Source organism: Miniopterus natalensis, chromosome 7 (assembly GCF_054644295.1).
Source record: "Miniopterus natalensis isolate mMinNat1 chromosome 7, mMinNat1.hap1, whole genome shotgun sequence".
Lineage (NCBI taxonomy): Eukaryota > Metazoa > Chordata > Mammalia > Chiroptera > Miniopteridae > Miniopterus > Miniopterus natalensis.
The window spans coordinates 53,034,954-53,057,720 of record NC_142087.1 but is presented as its reverse complement, the minus strand read 5'-3'; the positions used below and the strand labels follow the sequence as shown (position 1 = coordinate 53,057,720).

General features: G+C 45.1%; 1 protein-coding gene across 2 annotated transcripts in view; it reads right to left on the bottom strand.

Annotated features, from left to right (window-relative positions):
* The window catches only part of FHOD3 (formin homology 2 domain containing 3), a 396,157-nt gene that overhangs the window by 326,733 nt on the left and 46,657 nt on the right, over window positions 1-22,767 (bottom strand). For both annotated transcript variants that reach the window (XM_087819066.1, XM_087819067.1), the window contains exon 3: window positions 10,311-10,375. In XM_087819066.1, the coding sequence (XP_087675192.1) occupies window positions 10,311-10,375 (65 nt within the window). The remainder of the gene's footprint in view (window positions 1-10,310; window positions 10,376-22,767) is intronic.

Sequence of the window (22,767 nt, the reverse complement as noted above, 5' to 3'; positions counted from 1 at the left end):
CAGACACCACAGCCTGGAGCCCCCTAAGAATTCTGACAAAGGCTAGGCCTTGAGTCAGACCCTGGAAATGACTGCACCCCAAACCTTCAGGACAACCAACGGGAGGCAGGGCTGCAACAAGAAGCCCAAAACCATACTGAGGATCACCATCCTGATACCTGCAGTTGGAACAGACCAGCAGCCCTGCCCTCCAGAAGCCCGGCCTGAGCTGTTCTGAGCGTCAGGGAGGCCATCCCAATGGACATGTCTCTCTTCTAGATTCCACTAAATTCCATCAGAGAAAATCTGCAGCACAAATCCCATCAGTGACTCACAGTGGCCTTGGCAATTCCTGGCCCTGACAGCTTTGTGGAGCTGCCTTTTCAAAGTCCCTAATGGGCTGGTAATTGTTTTATGGCTTTCTAATGAAGTGCAAAGTGCTCCATGGCACTCTGCATTGCTTCCTTGTGGCCTCTGAGCCGTAGAGCCAATGCCTGGTGAAGGAGACAAGTGCCTGGTCAGCCCATCCGTGGCCCCCCACGTCACTGTCATCAACCCCTGGACCCAGGCCCCATGCCCAGTGCACCCTGAGGCAGAGGAGAGGCCAATGCCTGATACCATGGGAAAGCTTTTTAAGGTGCCCTGGGCCAAACAAAAAAATTTTTAAATCCTCCAGATACTGAGTCAACTGCCAAAATTATTGTTATATGCGTAGTGAAAGTTTACCATCGCTGGCATGGCTGTTGTTGGCAAAACAAACATACAGATTATATCTTTAGGAGTGATTTGAACAGCTTATCTATTTGAGCATTTTGTAAATATCAACTCATACAGAATATTTTGACTACTTTTATAATGCTTAGAGCATAATTTTTCAACTTTAAAATTATTATTCAACTTAACTAGCACTTGATGGTGTTACGGTCTTTACATGCCTCTTCATGCATCCGGCACATGTGCTCGGGAGCTTAATTATCCTCCACGTCAGCAGCCTCTTCCCCAAGAACACGACCTGGAAACAAGGATGGGGACACCAGCATCCCACCCCGTTCCCCAGAAGCACTGTTCCGCAGAACAGCTTCACCAGGTTGTTAGTCCAAGCCACCACCACCTCAGCCTCCAACCTCAGGACCGAGATTTATGCTCACAGATCCACAGACGCCCCAGACTGCCCAGGGTGGGGACAGCAAGTGGTCCCCACGTCCCCACTCACATCACTCTGCCCAGCACATGCAAAGGCCACCCAGGCCATGTACACTCCCAGACTGTGCAATTCCAGAGTCACACAATACTCCGAAGAACTGAAGAACTGAGAGTCCTCCCTCCTGGAAACCCTCTTGAAAATGACATCCTACCCATATTCTTCTTCCTGAGACAATACCACAGAAACTCATTTCTAAAGTAAACGAATTAAACATTCATCAGTACCATGACCCTTTGAGCAGCTTCCTTTAATCAACAAATAATCTGCGGTCTCCTTCTGTGCTTTGGAGGAGACCTCGAAGAGCTAGACACTCAAGAGCTAGCTGCTCCCTGACACAGAACGCCGACCCCATAGATCTTCCCAGGAACGAGCAGGAGGATTCAAGGCCTCCAGCCCAGAACCCTTCTGTTCCTTTCGGGCAGCTTCAAAAGCTAGAAGCAATATCATGCAGCCTCATCCAATAAGTGCCTTCATTTCCAGGGACTTCCCAACATGAAGCCTGAAAGATGAGGCTGTGTCCAGAGGGTCAGGGTGGAAGCCAGGAAGAAACAAGGAAATCCAGCTCCAGCTCCAGGAGTCGCAGCCCAGCTGAGAAGGGCTCTTAACTGCATTACTAAACATAGGCAGCTTTTGAAGGGTGAAATCCAGTTTTTTCGGCTGATTTACTTTCCCCTAAGGCACTCTGTGAACCACATCGGAACTCAGCTGGAAAACCATCCTTCGAAACCTGGTGAAACTTCACTAAGGAAAAATGTTTCAAAGATATCTATTTAGGTGTTCTGGCAGCATCTCTCAGGCTCTTCAGACCAGAAGGGCTACGTTGGTCTCTGCAGTCACTTATCTAGAAAAGGGCTGAAGACTATGTAAAATGGTCGAAAAGGAGAAGTAGCAGACCAGTGCAAAGAACACCAGTCAAGGATCGAGAGCTTCCAGCCTACTCCGGCCACCTCCCAGGCACGTGGCTGTAGGAAAACGCCCATCATGTGGGTTTCTCCCCTTTCTCAGCCCCTCCAGTGGCTCAGGAAGGATAGTTAGGGTCTGTGAAACTGTGGATGGGAATGGAGAAAACTGCAAAGGTGAGTCATTAGGTGAACGTGGTCCACGTTACTTTTTTTAAATGGCCAAGGTAAACAATCGAGATTTCTTTTTCTTTCTTAGATTTTTTTTTTTTTTGGTAGAGTTCCTCTCAAACTAATCATCTTTTAGAGCATTTTACAACTTTTAAAATACTTGTAAATGTATTATCTAATTCTAAGAGTGTTATTAAGTTGAGCATTGAGTCTAAAGCAGAGTCTTTTAAAAGATTAAGAAATGACTGGAGTATTGACTGCAGGCCTAACACTATACCTTGCCCCACCAAGATGTCCCCAAAGCCCTAAAAGGGATCCTCTTTCTGCCACACAATCACAGTCCAGGTACCAGGATGCAGATAAATGGCATCACCTCTGGGTACTAATTAACAACAGAATTTTTCTTTTTTCGATTGTGATAACAAGGCCTCACTTATGCTAATCTATTTAATTTTCCCCTTTGCTATTCTGTAACTATTACTCTAGTACATAAACTTGAGACTAGAGCACCTGTAACAAATTCCCCAACACCTTTTCTTCCTAGAATTAAATCTGAACTGGTTGCATGTTTTGCTGAACTACTAACACTTTCCAAGTGTTTTTTCCCCAATTTAAAATATTTCCCATTATTTTATTCATAGCACAACAGAAATCAGTAAAAAGCCCAGAGAATACCCCTCCCCAGGAATCTGTTCTGAGTTCTCAGTAAGACCTGAAAAACATATGGGTGCACACCTAATCCTTAAAGAACCTCCAGTTAGCAAGACATCTGTGAGCCCTCCATCCCCCTTTTCAGTTCCCAGGCCCTCCCCAGATCAAAACTTCTATTAACAAGGTAAAGCATTTTGTTTCCAACATACACTTTGTTCAGTGACAAAAATGAAGTGGTCTCTTCCTGGGGATAGCCATGGGCACAGAGAGCCAGTCACTGGGTCAGCGTTACACCCACAAGCAGATCAGACCTATAGGGCGTGGGGGGCATGTGTAGAGACACTGGTAGAAATCGCGCAAAAGCACAGCGGTTTCCTTACTAGGGGTTGTTTTCTGGACATAACTGAAGGTCCTGCTGGACAGCAGCTTTAGAATCTAACTGCCAGCACATGGTTTAAACTAGTCTTGTAACATCTGCTACAGGTGTCCCCACCAATATGACTACATTTTCTACTGCCTCTTTTTTTCTTTGTCAGAATTTCATGTTCTCGTTAAGGATATAAGCAATTACTAGGCCAGTGCAAAGCAAACACATTGATAATGGTCCTAGCACATGCTTAAATTCTATTACCCAACATTTAGAGAGCCTTAGCGATGAAAGGTAAAGTCCTAAAGAGGCAAAGAATAAGCAATTTAAATAAGTAAAGGGCAGAGATAAGACCACAAATATGAAATAAAGCTGCTCTAAGAGACGCTGACGTACCTGCTTTTCTCTCCTGTGGTTCACTCATATTTGTTCACATTCATGTTTCCTTTCTTGATCCCTCTTAATTCCCACAGCTGATCTGAGTTTCCAGCTCCATCTGGAAGGTTCTCATGTTCTCTCTCTCTCATAGGTGTGTGTCTTTATTTCTTTATCCACTAACTGTATTTATGTTTACCTGCATGTCTGTAGATGGTAGGGCCATTCTTTAAATGCTCTCATTTCTTTTCATTTTTGGTGAGAAACCATTCCTGACCTATATACTCTAAGATCATAGCATCTGTGACAGTTAAGTGACAGAACTGAATATCCACCTGCATTTAAACACTAGACTCTCACACAGTTTAACACACCTGGTGGATGTTTTATACCCTTCCCATATCCTTTCTGCCTTCCTTGGAGAGGCGGAGTGCTGGGAGGGTGGCACATCTGTCAATCACTGTTTGATGATAAGAGACCTTAGGCATAGCCACCTACAGAGTGGCTGACTGCCCCAGCCCAGACCCAAAGTGGACATTCTGTGGGTTCTGCCTCCTGGGAGCTGAGGCAGGTTAATAGGAAAAAGATGATGGGAGGTGTTTATCTGATTAACCCACTGAGCTTGTTTTTACCTAGAGAACAGAACCCTGGACAAAAATGGGTCACAGACTTGATGGGGTGTAAAAGGGGGGAGGTTTTAAAAAATGCAGGCACCACAAGTCTCCTGCTGTAAAGGGAGACTCAGGATTTCAAACCCTAGCTCATTGTGTGCCAAGGCTGCAACAGGCCACCCAGGGGACTCTGCAGGAGAGGGTGGGAGTGGGAGATGGACTCCAGGGTTTCTGGAGAACCAGTAGATCTCAACATCAAAGACAGAAAATAGGAAATGGGACTGAATGCACATAACACCACTAGGGAAGGGTATGGCCAGGGCACTGTCAGCATGGCCACTGTGACACCAAGGGACAGGACAGGAGGGAACACCCCCCAACCCAAGGCTGCAGTGATGAAGGCAGGACAGGAGCAAAAGCAGCCTCCAGTGGGAATGCAGGAAAGAGTCAGCAAGAAGCCCAGGTTGAGGCCTGGAGTCAAAGGAAGCAGGGCAGGGGGGCCAAGAGGAAAAATACTGGCTCTACGGGGGTTTCCTGACCAGAGAACAGCCTGTATAACTCTGCTTCTGCAGTCACACAGTGGACACCCATGTGAGGGGCCTGTCATACAAATATGACAGAGGATAGTAGCCCCTGTGCTGGACACCCAAACTAACACATGTCACCACACAGGCCTCATGTGTCTCAGCACCCACAGTGCTAAAGAATTTCCCACCTGAACACCACCCAGGTGCTATTAGGCCCAACAGTGTCAAAAAGGCATTTTGCTGTTTCCAGAAGGAAACCTCTAGGTTTTTTTGTTGGTTTGGTTTGGTTTGGGTCTTTTTGTTTGTGTGTGTTTTTATTGATTTTAGAGAGGGAAGAGAGAGAGAGAAACATCGATGTGAGAGAGATACATCAATTGGTTACCTCTCACATGCGTGCCAACTGGAGGTCAAACTCACAACCTAGGTATGTGCCCTGCCCAGGAATCGAACCCACCACCTTCTGGTGCACAGGACAACGCTCCAACCAACTGAGTCACATCGGCCCAGGCAGAAACCTCTTGTTTTAATGGAAATTCCAAATAGTCAAGGGGCAGTAAGGATCACGTTGGAATCCAGTTAACACTTCAAAGTCCAGTGTCACTCAGCAGCCCACCAGAGGAGCAAGCGTAACATCAGCCAAGGAAGCTGGAGGGGAGCTTCCCTGCAAAGCCAGGAGGGCTCAGCCACACAAAACCAGCTCACATGGAGTGTACAGAAAGAGACACGCTCTTCCCCCCAGAGGTGGGCGGAAGCAGTACCCCACCCAGGCAGAAAACTCAGCGAGATGAGAGGCTGGAGGAGCCATTCATTCACAGGCTTAAAAATGAAAAACTGAAACAGGGACTGGGGAACAAAGGAGGAGGTCAGGGTCCTGTATTATAGCTCCACTCCCCACCCTCTGAATATGGAGGACAGGGCCCTCCACACTGTAGCTAGAGATGGTTCAGACACTGGACAGAATCTGCACCTCACCCCGAGCCTCTGAGCTGTCATCCACACCATACAGACACACATCGCCTCCATCACCACCAGGGAAAGCCCACACGGAACCAGGACCTTTCCCATTAAGACTGCACCTGGCCGTGGGGTCCTACTCAACACTGTGCACATAAGAGGAATCCCCTCAGTCACTCTTGCACTAGAAGGTTCTTGTAACAGTCTAGTGCAAAGCACACAGCTGCCTGATTTAGCTCTTGAGAAGAAAATGCTTTGCTAATGATATATTAATGCCTCATTCTATTGATGTTTCTGCAGGAAATTGGCTACTTTTCTGCATCAGTGGGATGAACAGCCACCTCCTACATTGTTTTCTTGCCTGTTAAAGTTGTCTTTAGTCCTGTGATTTGACCTTGAATGAGCAATGAGACTAATCTCATGCAGAGATGAGTCACTTCAGCCACCTTGCCAACTTCTGCCTACCTCATCTCTACCTCCATGGGGGGACTTCATCATCTCCTAGATTTGGGAACACGCCTCTGAAGACTCTTTGTGCCAGGTTGGTCCTCACGACGACTAGCATAAGTGACACTTTGGAGTCTTCAGCCAATGTTTTATTCTTCTGTTTAATTAATGCTGGATACTTGACAGTGTCAGCCTTACAGATCCCAGGCAATCAATCGATGGGGCTTGTTTTCTTAATGGAAAAACAGGGTCTGCTTCAGAAAACTGAAGCACACAAGTTTTAAGCCAAACAAAATGCCTTCAAAGTGAGCCAGTAGAAAACATTCAAACATTAACTTTAGGATCCTGATGACTTCAAACCTTATTTTTTTAAATTCTCGATTCCATTCCTCACCCACAAGTCTTCTGCTCCTTTTCTCTCCATGGTGAGATTTAGTCATCAGAGCCAGTTGGCCCTCCGAACATTCTTCTGGTGTCTGGAAATAGGATCACAGGCAGGGACCAAAAAATTTATTTTCTCTAGCTAACCTCATAAAATACAGACTTCTCATGCCTATCGTAGAGTTTTCTTTTCTCATATCTGTAACTTCATGCCCATGATATGACCATCTTTTTTTGGAAGGACCACAGCTAGATTAAGAAGGCAAGTCATGCACTGTTTGCTACAATATGTTATATCAAGTGTCATACTAAAAATGTGCAAAGAAATAAAAATTACAGTGGAGAGGACAGAGGTGCAAAGAGCAGGGAGTGGGGGCCTTTCTCCGTACCAAAATCATTTTTCATGAGGTTTGCTCAGTCGCTAACCATGAAGGCTCCACTCCACTCTCATCCCAACTGGTACAGAGCTCCAAAGTTAACACTGGAGAATTCCAAAGGCATGTCACTTCCAATTCATCAACATGCAGTCCTGGATTCTAAACATTCTTATACTTAATAAAAACAGAAATGAAGGAAAAGAGAATGTAGGGTAAGGAAAACATTATTTTGGAGAAATTTATTTGATAGTATTTTAAAGCCATGAGCCAAAGCTGATCCTGGATCCTTTTCATCCATCTGTGAGGTGGGAAGGAAGATCACTAGGGAAGCTGCACAGGGTGCTAAGCCTCAGAGGGCAGCCATTGTCCAACACCTATAACAACAACTATTTAGCATATTGTGAAAAGGGAAATAACCTTGAAAAGAAGTAAGGATTCACATAACTGATGTGGAAGGTTTTTGTCCACACCCCCACCCCCACACTCCCTCACCCCACCCCACCCCACCCTCATCATGTTTTCTTTTGTCATTTTGACTTAAGATTATGCCAGATTTGGTTTTTTTCACCCCAAAGAAATCTCACCTACTATTGCCATTTGGAAAGGGAACGAGTATGTCACAATGGAGGTTGGTATTTCATACACATGATGTACACATTCCATTTTCTGTACATAGCTAAAGGATAATATTTAGTGCTATTATAATAAATCTTTTCCAGAGCTTGTAAATAATAGGAAAGAGGATTTTCTTAATACAATGAAAAAACTTTGCCTTCTTGGGTGCTGATGTTAATTTAAAAATTCAAACCCTCATCTGATATACTCAGACCTAATTAGTGGTGAAAAATTAAAGCAGAAAATTCCTTAAAAATGATACATAACTTAAAACTTTATTTTAACTTGCAGCTATAGTGACTGACCATCCTCACGTGCCTGTGATGAGGCACAGTTGGTCATCCTGTTCATAGCACATAAGGAGACACACTTTCACACCCTGTTTGGGCCATGACCTTTAAGGATCTACTACCTGGAATTCTGTATGGACCTTCTTTCATGAACCAATAACCTTCTTTCACTCCAATAACATGGCCTATGATTTCCAATCTCAGTTTCTTAGAAGTCAAGCAAGAATAAAGATATTCGTGGAGAATTCTACGTTTTTCTTTAAGATTTTTTATTGATTTTTAGAGAGAGGAAGGGAGAGGGAGAGAGAGAGAAACACTGATGAGAGCAAAACATCAATCGGCTGCCTCTTGCACACCCCCTTCCAGGGATGGAGCCCTCAACCTGGGCATGTACCCCAACTGGGAATCGAATCAGCAACCCTTCAGTACACAGGACAATGCCCAACCAACTAAGACACACTAACCAGGGCAGAAGTCCACATTTTTACAATGTTTTCCCACCTTTTGTAGTTGTCACAACCCACTTACATTGGTAGAAAGGCTTTTGTACTAATTTTGAATCTTCTCCAAAATAGTCAATGAATTTTCAAAGCAGTGACTTTTACACTCGCATTTAAATAGTTTATAAAATATTTGTTACCATTTCATCAAATGACAAAATTCCAATAACAAGTGCAATTGGCTTAAGGAGGTTTGGGGACAAACACACTGACCTCATAATCACCCAGTTCACCCCCTGGAGAAAAAGTCCTGTGTGTCCTGGGAGAGAGTGGACTGGACTGGCTAGAGGTGCTCAGCATACCACAAGGATAAGATATGGGTTTTACATGGATTTCATGGGAGTATAGAATACATAAATGAATGCAGTGAGTCAATAACATGGTAGCTAATTAGGAAAACTACTAAAATATTTAAGCACATACTGCAAAAGAGTAAATTTTCTTCAAGGAGCTAGCTCATTAGGATTTTGAACTAGCCCGTTTTAATGTAAATCTGCTCTCCACTGCCTCACTGTTCCTGGGATATTCGAATTCATGCTCATGTCCCAAATCCTACTGGTAACCAGTTATATTTCAACCAATATTGAACTTTAAACAGTCTAACACATTATGTGCCTGGATTTGCTCTAGATCCAGGATTGGGGGTAAGGGGTGTTTATCCACAAGAGTCATAGGCCTTTTCTTCAGCTAGACATGATTTATACAGATGAAACAACTGGGGGGAAAATGTATAGCAAGTAATAAAAAAGCAACTAATTAAATATAATCAAGTGCACATACATGGTTTATGGTCACTCAGTGCTACAGGCAGCTGAGAAGCAAACAGTTAACGTGGCTGAAGGTCCTACAGATCTTACTTTGCTTCCAACAAAATTATAAACCCTCCTGGCACCTTGACCCTCCAGCTCCTGCTGCACAATTACTCCTGGCCACAGAGTTAGACAAAGGTTGTCACTCCAGACACTTGCATCTTCGCCATACTTAACACCAGCTGAAGTAAAATCACATGGATCTCCCTCCACATCTGGCTGCTCCCTCACCCCCACCCCTGGGTCTCCAGCAGGGATGCAGGAAGGAGAAGGGACCAGAAATTATTCCTTCCACTCCACCCATGCACACCACAGTCCAGGTGCAGACTGGGCTTCAACAGGATGACTTATGCTCTCCTAATTAGAGGCCTGAATTAAGACCACAGTGTACATTAAGGAAAAGCAAAATTACTCAGATATGAATAATTTCTATGCATAAAGTAAAATTTAGTTCCTTTTTTTCTTTTTATATTGCATATTCAATTTGGCTCAATACCAGGAGGAAACCAGGCCAATTTCAGAAACACTTTATATAGAGATTGTCTACTTTGCATAAATAATTTATTTCACTGCCATTCAGCCCTTGTGTATTGGTTGGGAAACCAGAGAGTCCAGAAAAAAAAAAAATTTTTCAATGGCTGCAGGAATAGCCCCAGCAGGGTTCCTGAGTGACCACAGGCAAATCATTCTGAACCACAAATTTGTTCAACAACATACTACTCAGTATCCATATGTGCCCAATCCTGCACTGACCTGAGGGTTCCCTTTCAATCACCTGACCAGAGACCAGCACCTCAGGCCTCGCTTCCCCACAGGTAACTTCACAGACCCACCAGGAAGCACATGGGGTCACTTCAACTGGCCAGAGATTCACAGAGGAACAGCCCCAGGAAGACCCTCATCTCTGCGAGCATAGCCAAAAAGAAGCTCGTCAATAATGTCTTACCTCCAGCTCTATTCACAAAGCAAACAACAAAGGAAGTCAGGTGAAACAGGGCTTCAAAAACTACTGCTAAAAACAACCCGATGACAGGTACTAACCCAAACAGATAGAGTAACAGTGACTATGGTATTCCCATGAGTGGCATTTCTCATCATATGTTTAATCACTGAGGGCAGATGGCAAGCATCCCCTTCTACAGATGTCACTCACCGATACAGGCATGGACCCTCACGGACAGTTGTGTCCTTAGGATGATGCTGTGCTTCTTACCCCGCCTAATGGAAAGAAAACACACATGGGCATCAGAGGAGTCATCGAGAAGAAGCCTAGATGTTGTCAGTCAACTTGAAGGTTCTGACACATCCACCTGACAGAGGCTCCAGAGAAGCAGGGACAGACACAGAACAAGAAACTATCCTGAAACAACGTGATGTCACAGGGCTTTCCAGAAAATAACATAATAAAGTTTGACTGTTGGATTGACACACGCATTTTATTGCCAAACCCGGTCAACTCATTCCATCCACAGGGTTTGCATGTACTCATGCTTGACCATGTTGGGAAAATTTTAAAATCTGTGCCCATAAAATGAAATCCCAGGAATGTAACAACAAATCTGCTTGATCACTCCCATGGCTATTTTTACATTTTTCTGGATATAGGAAAGGGGCATAGACCTTGCGGGAATCAGAAAGAGCTGCTTTGCTGTGTATAAATTCAAGACTACAGGGTTTTTATCTTTTACAGGAAGGTGGGAGTCCATCAAAGAGTTTATAGGCTATTTATTGTCAGGAACCCCAATTTACACACCTCGCTTCAAAGTTTCCTTCTCACTTCATTTGTGATGAGGAAGAAAAAAGATGATCCTCTTCCCAATTCCATTCCTATTAGGACTCATCCCATCTATGCAAAGAAGGGCTGAAGCACGGAGCAGTTGATAGAGAAGATAAACAGGAAGGAGCATGAGTCCTGGCTACCTGGGCATAACAAAGGCTTTGAGATTTGGAGAAAGGGGGACCCAGTGGACAAAGGTAAAATGGAGCCAGCCAACCAGCAAGGCCGCAGGTAACCTGCTGGGGCTCCCCCCTTCCCATCACTCTTCTGGCCACTCTCATCTCCATTCATTTATAATGGAGGCCAGCAGGGCTCCCTGGTTTGATGGTTGTGTCGGAGGGGATGGGAACATACATCTCACCAGGCACACTGTTAACATTGTGATCATGAATTCATAGTCATCACTGAAACGATTATATTTCTTATTCTTGAGACTAGATCAGAGGGGAAAGTATGGTTTCAAAAGGGGTGGGATTTTTTATTCTTTTAAAGGAGAAAGGAAAGCATTTTGCATGGTCCTACAAAAGCATGCAGTGCCCCCCATCCCCACCTCACAGCTGCTTGTAGCTAGAGAAACTGCATTCAGTCCCTTCAATCCCCAGGAGCCCCTCCTTCCTACTTTGTTCATTTGACTGTTTTACATCTGCTGTGTGCAAGGCACTGGTCTCAGGGAGCTAACAACAAATACACAACATCTGACCATCTTCAGAAGACAAGTTTGAGATTCCTATCAGCGCAGACTTCTTCGAAACTTTCTTCCTCGCACACATGCAAATTGTTTTCTCTTTTGACAATCTGATGTTGACAGTCCTTCAATTCTTGTGATCATACCAGGAAGAAAGTTCCAGTTAGGTGCACTGATCTGAATTATTGAACGGTCTATTTTGTGAACTGCCAGGAAAGGTGCTCTGCAGCAGGGGCAGCCGCCATCAGGTGGGGAGCCTCACCCAGAGCTGGGAGCAGAAACTCCGGGAGCCCTGGCTCTAGCCAGGCCCTAACTATGAGGAACAGCAAACCTGAAGCCTTCCAACCTGGACACTGTCTGTAAGTCATGTTATCAGCAGTTATGAGTCAATGATAAATACCAGACGAATGGGAGGCAAAGCACATGCTTTAGATGCCCAAAGCAGGAAGCACGGAGGGCCAGGGAAAATATTTCAGAATACCTCCAGTTCAAAGGGACTTTTATCTTCAAACAACTGCAAAGTCACATTGTGAGGAAGTGCTTAAGTTTTCCCAGAGAACTCTCCATCCCACAGTGAGTGTGTGGGGTGGTCGCTGTAGGATTCCAGGCACCTTCATGAACACTAGGACTGGAAGAGGCCCAGGCAGGCCAAGCACTCCGAGGTGCCATCTTTTCTGTGCTTGTGCCTTGAGAAACCAGGCAATCAGGCTAGTTAAGCCAAACCCTAGTGGAACTTAAGAGACCACAGAACAAAAAGTTATCTCCTATAATTCCAATATCATACCTCCTTCCCTGCCTGCCCCTGTACACAAAATCCTACGATGGAAGAAACTGGTGTGGAAGTCCTCTGGGTGGAGCCAAGGGCTATGGAAGCCGCCTAATGGGATGAGGCCCCAAATCCCAGGCGTTACCGGCAAAGGAGGGAGCCCGCCAAGGTTGAGACAAGTGGCAGCAAGTGCAGCCAGGTCCACAGAAAGTGTCCTTCATCTTCTACCCCCTTCCCTCGCCCACCCCCACTTCTCCCACCTTTGATGTGGGTACCATTGCTGTACCCATTTTACAGATGAGAAAGCAAAGCTTGTAGAAATGACATAACCTCCATAAAGTCAGAGGGCTGGTAGAAACAGAACCGGGCCTGAAAGCAGTGTCTGGCTCCACAGTCACCAGCAGCATCCTGCCTTGTATACTGAGCAACTGCCTCACTATACAGCCTTCTCCAGGGCTTACAAAGAATACAAAGCATCTCTGCCTTTTTTAGTGGTTTAACCTCAATGCTAAAATCTAACAAAGAGGACACACATAAAAAATTAAGCTGCAAATATCTAAAAAAATATTGGCAAACCAAATTATGAATATAACAGGACCAAATAAGATTAATCCTAAGAATACAAGAGTTACAGGAAGTTCAATGTTTTATTTCTATATATCAAATATCAATGTATAGAGGACACTCATCATAAAATGCCTTTAAATTTGATAGCTTTCCTCACTTCACCGCATATCTTCTAATTGGTTAATGCTGATATATTGGAGAAAGGTTGATTTTTATGGATTTCCTTTGTATATGACCGTCTCACTGCTATTACTGATTCCAAAAATCTTTTGGCTGATTGGTGTTTTGGCTTCTTTTAGGGAAATAATCATATCATCTATTTTAATAATCATTTTATCCCCACTTTTATAGTAAATGTGCCCTTGTCTTCTGTTTCATGGCTAAAACTTTCAAAGGAAAATTAAATAATCATGGATATATTTTTCCCTGCCCCCAGTGGAATACTATGTCAGTATGGGTTTGGAAAATAATAATCATAATAGTTAACATTTATGGAATGCTTATTGCGTGCCAGACAGGATTCTAAGTACTTTATACAGATTTGATCTTCACAAAATTCCTATGAAATAGGTAACTTTGCCCTGGCTGGTGTTGCCCAGTGGTTAGAATGTGGGCCCACACACTGAAAGGTCATGGGTTCGATTCCCAGTAAAGGGCATGTGTACCTTGGTTGCAGGTTCAATCCCCTGCCATGGTGCAGGAGGCAACCAATCCATGTGTCTCTCTCACATTGATGTTTCTCTCTCTCTCCCTCCCTCCTTCCCACTCTCTCTAATCAATGGAAAAAATATACTCAGGTAAGGATTAACAAAAGAAATCAAAAATCAAAAATAAATAGGTAACATTACTACCATTTTTAAAATGAGGAAATTGAGGCCCAGAAGGGTTAAGCAACATAGCTGAAGTCACACAGCTAGAAAGTGACAGAACTCAGATTTGACAGAGGCAGTCTGACCCAGAGCCTGTACTCCTATCACCTCCGTGATGGGTGTTCCTTCATTCATTCCCTCACTTCATTCTATATGAAGTGCAAGATGTACATTCTGCCTCAAGATAACAGGAACACAGAAATCCTGCCTGCCTTGCAGATTTTGGACTCAAAACTGCAACATCAGTTCTTACCTGAACTTCCAGCCTGCTGGCCTACTCCACAGATTCCAGACCTGCCAGTCCCCACAATGGAGTGAGCCAATTACTTGAAATAAATCTCTCTAGATAGACTCAATAGACCAGACGGATTAGATCAGAAAGATTAGACTAGATGGATAGACAGGTATCTTGTTGGTTCTATTTCTCTACAGAATCCTAATACAAACTTTGATATCTGTCTTAATGGAGCGTCCATGTTCCAAAAATCAGCAAGAGGCTGTCCATATGGATTCAGCATAAGCACCTCAGTGATCCTTTCCTCCCTAATATTGACATGCTATATCAGTTTCATAGCTGCCACTCCTTCCAATCCACCTGTTTGCAGCACCGTGACCCAAAGGCAGAAGCAATTTAATTTGACCTGAAACTCCCCAGGGAGACTCAAATTCCATTCCTATCAGCACAGCCACTGCCAGGGAAACATCATCAGCTTCAGAGACCAATCAGGTGCCCACACCCAAGGCCACTGCTACCCAAGTGACAAGAGAACTATCTAAAATAGACACTCAATTCAAGGAGACTCCAATCAAGGCAAACATGCCAGGGACACGAGGGTGCTGCCCCTAAAGGAACTTTCCACAACTTCCTGGCTTCTCAGAATACACAAGTTTCTCCTACAATCATGTGTATGGCCTTGGGGTGGAGAGGGGGGGATCTGGTTTAACCAAATAAGTCTCCCAGAAACCCATGTTTCAGTTCTGCCCGTCTCTCAAGAGAATATTTTTACAAGAATAACATATAGCCCTAGCTGGTTTGGCTCAGCGGTTAGAGCATCAGCTCATAGACTAAAGGGTCATGGGTTCAATTCCTCAGTTGCAGGCTCAATCCCCAGTCCCAGTTGGGGCAAGTGTGGGAGGCAACCAATCGATATGTCTCTCTCACATCAATGTTTCTCTCTGTCTCTTAGCCTTCCTTCCGCTCTCTCTAAAAAAACAATAGAAAAAATATCCTCAGGTGAGGATTAACAAAACAATAACAACATATAAAGTCTTTTTGTCACTGTAAGAACAAGTGCATGCATTAATTTATTAAGTGGCACAGAGCCAAAGGCTTGATGACTTTTCCTTGCAGCCAACAGCAGAATTAAAGCCCTCTAATATTCCTCCACTCAAATTAGAACTAAACTATGATTTCGATCAAGAGTAGAAAACATATGTTTGACCACGTGGCAGAAGCAGAAACTAGGGCCCCTCAGCAGCTGCCCCAGGAATAAGGTCCCTTTTAGTAAGCCTCTGGAGCTGTGAAACGCAGCCAGTGCTCTGCCTGGGGAATAAAGAGATGAAGGAGGATTTGAATTAGCCCTCAGCATGTGAAAAGATGGTGTTAGCTAAGATTATTTGTTCAAAAGCTCCAAGTCCAAGAGAGCCTGTCGCTACTACATTCGCCTCCAGATGCACTCTGGTCTTCCCTAGTAGAAAGTAGAGGTGAAAATCATAGACTCCGAAGCCAGCTGTGTGATCTTGGACAAGTTACTCAGCCTCTCTGAGCCCCAACTTCCTTGCCTGTAAAATGAGATAATAATATGCTTTTGGTGTCATACCTAAGAAATGAAGACTTACTCCTATTTTCTTCTAACAGTTTTAAAGTTTTAGCCGTTCACCCTCAGGTGCCCCTAATGGGAAAGAAATCTTGGTTGAACCGGTTCACAGCTCCCAGCTCCGGTGTGAACCTTCTCAGTCCTCCGTTCTCTCCCCCACCTCACTACTTTTCTGCTTCCTCTCTCCCTGAGGACACCCTAAAACTCCTTACTTCACCCCTGGCCTTGCCTTGGTCCTTTCACTACTTGATTTCTCTGTGACATGGGGTTTCTGGCCCTTTCTTTGAAATTTTCTCTCCTTGCTGAGGCACGCACTGCTTGTTACCTACCCAATACTAATTTTCCCCTTTTGCATTATAAAGAGAGCCCAATTTTGTTTGAGGTGACAACGTACCCACCTAAAAACTGCATTCTCCAGTCTCCTTGGTCCCCAAGGGTGGCCACGTGACACAGTTCTCTTCAGTGAACTGTATGTGGAAGTGGCTGGTGGGGCTTCTGATAAAGCTCTTTAAAAGGGGCCAAACTAGCCGGCACCGACATTTGCTCTTCACCATCTCAGGCAGGGACCACTCTGCATCCACAGCAACTGAGGCAGAGGGTTTGCTGGACACAAGCCCAGATTCATGGCATGAACCTAAGCTCTGGCCAAGGGCCTGTGAGTGGAAGCTAAGCGCACAAGCAATGGACATGCACTCCCTCTGTCCCTTTCCTTCGGCCTGGCGGCTGGGCGGCAGATGAGAAGGGAAAAGCTAACACAGCTCTGGACACAGGGATGGAACCCTCTACCAGTCCCAAGAAGGGCTGAAATAAACTGCTCTCTTCTTTAAACTGCCATATTCTGGAATCTTTTGGTTACAACAGGGAAGATGTACCCTAACCAATACATGCCCCCACCCCCGCCTTCATGTGATCCTAGAGGACAAGCAGCCACATTGTAATTATGGTGAAGTGTCCGAGGTGAAAGCAGCGCCCTAAGAATGGCAGAGCAAAGAGATAAAAGAAGCCTGGGTTTCTAAAGGCATCTTGTAACCAACATAGTGTCCTTGAAACAGCCTAATTATCCACTTTTTTTCAATAGACCTGTTTTAGAGACCTTGTAGGTTTATAACTCCCTCCCTCCAATGGATCACCTCCCAGTCTCTCTGCTCCTTGATGCTTCTCACCTGAGTCCCAGGCCAATATTTCTCACCTGGCCACCTTCCATCTTGAGTGTGGCTTGGCCTAACCTCAGACTAACATGTATAAACCTGTTCTCCCCTCCCCAAATTGCCCCCACTCGATAACCTCACTACTTCTCTAAGTAGTCCACCATCTGTATGCTATCCATCTAATTTCATATGCCCATTTCATTCTCTCGTTTCCCTCTACTCAACCAGCACCACGTCTTCAGATTCACAGCTCCCTCCCCCTCTCCTACTGGTACAGACCCCACTCGGTGCCCACCTCGGCCACCGAGCCCATTATTTCCCTCCGCACAGTGAGACACACCTGACCACAGCCTCCCTGCTCCAAGTTCCATCCACTCACCACACCGTCCCTCTTACTCGAGGAGTTCCATGACATCTCCCTCTCTGCAAGCCAGTTCCCTTCTGTGTGACCCCCACCCCCCGATACTATAAAGCCCGGTGCCTACCTGGGCTCCCCCACTCCTACCTGCTGCTGTTTTTGTCCCACTGTACAAGCCAACACTTGAAGGTATTTAGGGCCTATCAGCTCCCACTGTCCACTCAGCACGGAGTTCATTCTCTCTTGTCTGACTCGCTGCAGCAGTTGCAGGAATAACCTCCCTCACGCAGTGGAATCACCTGGTGGGGGCTTTATAAAGCCTGAGCCCACCTCCAAGGTCTGATTTCACTGGTTCAGGGTTGGGCGTGGGAGGGAAGTTTTGAAAGTTCCTCGGGGGGTTGCAATATTCTCCAAGATCGAGAACCTATGCTGTAGGTTCCCAACCCGGCATCCAACTGCCCGAGGAGCTTTCTAAAAGGCAAGACTCTCAGACCCAGGCCAAACCTCCTGAAGCAGGCACCTAGAAACCAGCATTTCTAAACAGTTTTCTCCCCTGCTATTCAGAGGCAGCCACCTCTGCACTGACCCGGAGCTGGGTGCTGGGGCCTCTTTGCTACCCTGCTCAGCCCAGCAGCACCTGTGGTTTGAAAGAGCCAGTCTTCTCCCTCATGGCCAGGCCCAGGTCTCGGTGGTTGCACCTGGAGCCTTGTACAGCACTGAGAAGACAGGAAACCCTAATGCCCATCACTGATTTGCCAGAACAGCCTCCAACAACCACACACCCGCACTCCGAGCTGAAGATAATCACGCAACAGGAAAAGGGGGAAAAGTTTTATAGCTTCCCCTCTGCACCCTGACCAGAGTCTCCCTTAACTTGTAGAGAGTTTGTTTTGTTGTTTGGTTTTTAGGATTCAATAGGTTTTTAGATTTAGGTTCAAAATGTATTTTAGCTGGGTCTAGATGCAGAGGGAACCCAGACAAAGATGTGACTGGATGAGGTTAACTTTTGTATCAGACAATGAGAAGGGAAAACTGCTTCTTAGTCCTTCAAACCTGACATTTTGGGATGCAAAGAACTCTTTGGGAATCTGATACAAGGCTGCTGAAACCTCTCCCCACTCAGAGACCCCGCACACCCACCAACTACGCAGAAACCTCAGGGGTTCATGGACCCACACACACAGGTCCGTAGGGCAGTCAGGTGTCTAGGAGTCCAACAGGCTAACGCCCCAAACCCCTTCAACCCTCCAAGCACGTCCACTGCAAAGCTGGCAGGGTCAAGCCCAGCCGTCCCTGCAGATGGGCTTCCTCACAGCTCTGCCCCCCCACACCTGGCCTCACACTGCCAGGCTTTCCCCACCCCCACTCCACCAGGTTTCCTCTGACTTTGCCACCCCCACACAACCCTTGGGGACAGGAGTGGGGTGGGTTATTTACCAGCCCCCGTGGCAGACGAGCAAAGTGAGAGATAAGTAGCAGCTGTCTTCAGGACTGAACCTCTGGAGTCAAGCCAACAAAAGGTGGATGCTGAGTTACTCAAATGTGGGTTGCTTAAGCCACATCCAGCAACCACACTGGTCCTGACAATGTCCCTAAGGCACCAAGCTTCTCAGGCCCGCTCTCAGTTCTGCCCTGCTCCCAACTACTGCCCCTCCACCTCCCTTCAGGGCTAACCTCAAACCCCACCTTGTCTGGGACCATTCCCTGTGGACCTCAGCTGGCACTGGTTTCCTTTCAGAGGCAGTGGGTCGGTGTATCATCTTCTCAAATTCTGAGTGTAATTCCAGTAAGAGCTACTTGTTTTGAGTATGTATTGTTTGCCAGAAGCTAGCTTACTGTTTTAGATACATCATCACAGTTTACCTCACAACAACCCAAGGAGGCAGTATTATGATTATATTATCCCCACTTAAAGGAGATTGAGGTCCAGAAAGATGGAGTAACATCCCCAAGGTCACACAGCCATGAGACTAACCACAAGCCCATGACCCTAACCATTAGGCTATGCTGCTCTGCACTATGCTCTTCCTCGGATACCAGAGACCTTGTTGGAATCCCTGCTGATACAGGGAAGGAAACAGGCTTGCCCAGGGTCACACAATGGCAGGGTCAGGCATAATAATCCAGAAGCTTCGGGACTTCTGTTTCTGCTGCTCACTTCCCCAGCCTTGGAAGGCAGTGAACAGACCTGGCTCCATTCTGCTAGCAGATTAATTGCTTTGTCCTTCCTCTTTTGAAGGTCTTTCCCCTCTTCTCCCATTAGCTATAGCTTCAGTGATAATTCTAAACAAGGGGTGAGTTAATTTTTAGTCCTGGCATAAAAGAGCAGGGTAATGAACAAGAACAAAGAAACAAACTCCTCCAGCAAGGAAAATTCACTCGGAACACACTGTGCGAAAAACACTATCATTTTCACATAGCTTGCCCACGTCTTCGTCAGATGGTCACAACATTGGGAGATATTTTGCTATGATTTACACAAAGAAATCAAGAAGAGAATGATATTTCATTTGATCTCTCCATGCCCCAAAGCGGCAGTTGTTAACTAGGAAGAAATTATACTTTAACTCCCATTCGTGGGAGACTTGAGCTCTCAGGCACACAGACTCTGCCAGGTGCCATGCTTCCAGGAGGGGACCTAGGAGGGATGCTCAGTGCAAGTGATGCTGCAAATGTACCCAGACACCTCCCACCTGTGCAAGAGGGCTCAGCCTGCAGTCTGCTTCCAGCCAACTCTGCCAGCACTCAGTGGGGATATAATAACCTGTGGATAACTGGAGTGATCTGGCAATGCCAAGACAATCCTGGCATGTCTTCTGCAACCCAAGCTAGGGACAGAGGGGCCTCTCCACTAGAGATCAGTAAAGGTGGCTTCTTCATGCTCTTCTGGACAAAGAGAGTGTCATCCTGAGTACATCCCAAAGAACAAAGGGTGGGGCACCACCAATGAAGACCATCTCAAAGACAAACTCCACTCTGGGTGAGTTTGGGGCACACCTGTCAAATGTGCAGCTACCCAACAGCTTTTGGGCTACCTTCCCCTGTTGGCAGTTGCCCATGTCGTAAGTCCTGCCTTCTCACCATCGTTCATTTCCCCAGCATCTCAGGCTGTTAGGGTGCAGAAACATGGTCAAGGACCATGGGCCCAGGGCCAGGTGATGATTCAGAAGGGAACAAAGTAAGAAAGTAAGCCCAGGATCTACTCTGGTGACCTTGCAGCAGGGTCTCTGGCTCCTTAAGAACAGCAGGGAGAAACTTCCAGCACCTGAATGCTGGTGCTGACAGAGTGAGCAGAGCAAGCTGTAGTGTCAGGGCCAGAGGATGGCAGTAAATGCGTCTTCCCCGTTGGGTGCCGTTTCAACTACAGCCAGTGTTTTAGCCTTGGCCTGAAGATGTCCTTGCTTGAACCAACCTTATGTCACCAAAGGTACGAATGTACATCCTGAGTCAAACCTAAAGTGCCTTTGCCTGATGCTCCTAGGATGGGAGAGGAGTACAGGAGATACTGTGAGTTTGGTTCCAGACCAAGGCAATAAAGCAAGTCTCGCAATAAAGCAAATCTCACAATAAAGTGAGCTGTGATCTTTTTGCTGGTGGAGGGTCTTGTCTTCAGTTTGTAAGAAGGCAACATCATGAAGCACAATAAAGGGAGGCACAGTAAAATGAGGTGTGCCCGCACAGACCTGGAAATTGGTCACACCGATGTTCAAACCTGGCTCCACCATCCACTGGCTCTGCAGCCCTGCATGTATAATTTAACTTCTTACCCTTAGTTGTTTCAAATGAAAAATGGAGACAATAAAATTCAACCTCATAACTGGTAAGAGAATAAAGTATTAAACAAACATACCTTGAATAAGGTGCCTAGTATAGTGGTTGGCATGGCAGGTGCGCCATAAAGGTTATTGTTTCCCGACTCTTAATTTTTTATACTCATGTCTAATGTATTAACCCTTTTTTTTCTAAGCTGCTATCTCTAAATCATTCAACTTTTGATTAGAGAGAAAAAATCAAACAGAACGTGGTCTTTAAGCATAACACCACTAGAAACATTTTTCAAGTTGACAATTAAGTACTCATAACACTCCTGGGGACTGTTGGATCAATGAGCCATAAAGTCACCCAATTAGACTGTCTTCTAGCCTGAATTCTGACATCTTATAGATAGGGATATCATGGTCAGATACTTAGTAAAAACTATAGCAATGGAATTTCCACAAGTCTATTTGTCTGATGATAGTAATTTTTTAAATTATGATGAGTAGAATGTGATGTGACTTAATGATACCCCTCACGTGTGTACAGCTGATGGCAGTCCCTAGGTCTCCTCCCACACACTGTTGGTGTGGCCTTGGAATCACTCGGGAGACAGGAAGGGCCTCCTCACAGAACTTTGCTGGTTCCCACTAAGGACCCTGGTTTTCTTGGTGTTCACGGTCATGACATTCAGGAATCCATTCTGGGATCCTCTCATTTACCTGGCCACCAACATTCACTAAGTACCTATAGGGTGTTGAGAAAATGCTAGGTACTGGATATTCAGACAGGTCTAGTCCTAACCTAGTAGAATTTTAGCAGCAGAGAAGAGGGACAAGTAAGGGGAAATGGACCGTAAATTGTGATGGGTGATAAAGCAGGGAAAATTCAGGAAGTGATCGGTACACAGCGGAGTCAGGTAGGAAACTGACACTAGCAGGTTCCCTTTTTTTTTCTTTAACCATTCATGAAAAATTAGTATTCTCAGATAATATTCATCTGACTGTAATATATTTTTAACTCAAGCAAGGTAATGTCCAAACAACTTTTGGGAAGGTCCCTAGCCACCAGATTAAGATAGCTGAGCATTATCTGGAAAGGAACAGGGAGGCCCTGAAGTTTTCTAAGAAGGATGGTGATGAAATCAGAGATGTACATGGCTCGAGATGGATGAGGGGTGAAGAAGAAGGCTATTTCAATCATCTAATAAATACAGGAATGGCTGATGGTATAGCTGTATTCCTATAGAGATTCTACTTTCTGTACACATCTTTGATTTTGCATGTGTATTGCTTTATTCAGACCAAGCAATCAGAAGTATTAAGCAATTCTAGATGTAGGCTAAAAGCAACTTGATGTTAATTAACATAATTAATAATCATTTTTCCACTGTGATGATTTCAAAAGATGATATAGTGAATATAGGGAATCTGCCAAGAAAACTAAATATCCAGTAAGTTATCATTAAAAATGTTTAAAACAGTTGTCAATCCACTAAAATCTTAAAAATGTTTATTTAGCTTAAGAAAAAGGAAACAGCATGTAAATATCATATGCTTAATTAAACTATACCAGAAATGTTCCTAACCCTGAGTAGCCTTTTCAAGAAGAGTTACTCAAATATATGGTGTCAAATGGGTACTAGTCTCATTGGGGGATCACCTTGTAAGTTATATAAATGTCTAACCACTGTGCTGTACACCTGAAACTAATATAATATTGAATGTCATCTGTAATTGAAGTTTTTTTCAAAAAAGGAAAGAGCGTTACTCAAAGTGCAAAAGGGTTTGCCGTGACTACAGGTGTCACTTGCTTCTCCCTTCTTTTCATGTGACTGTGAGTGAAGAGAAGACCAAAGGTGTGGTGG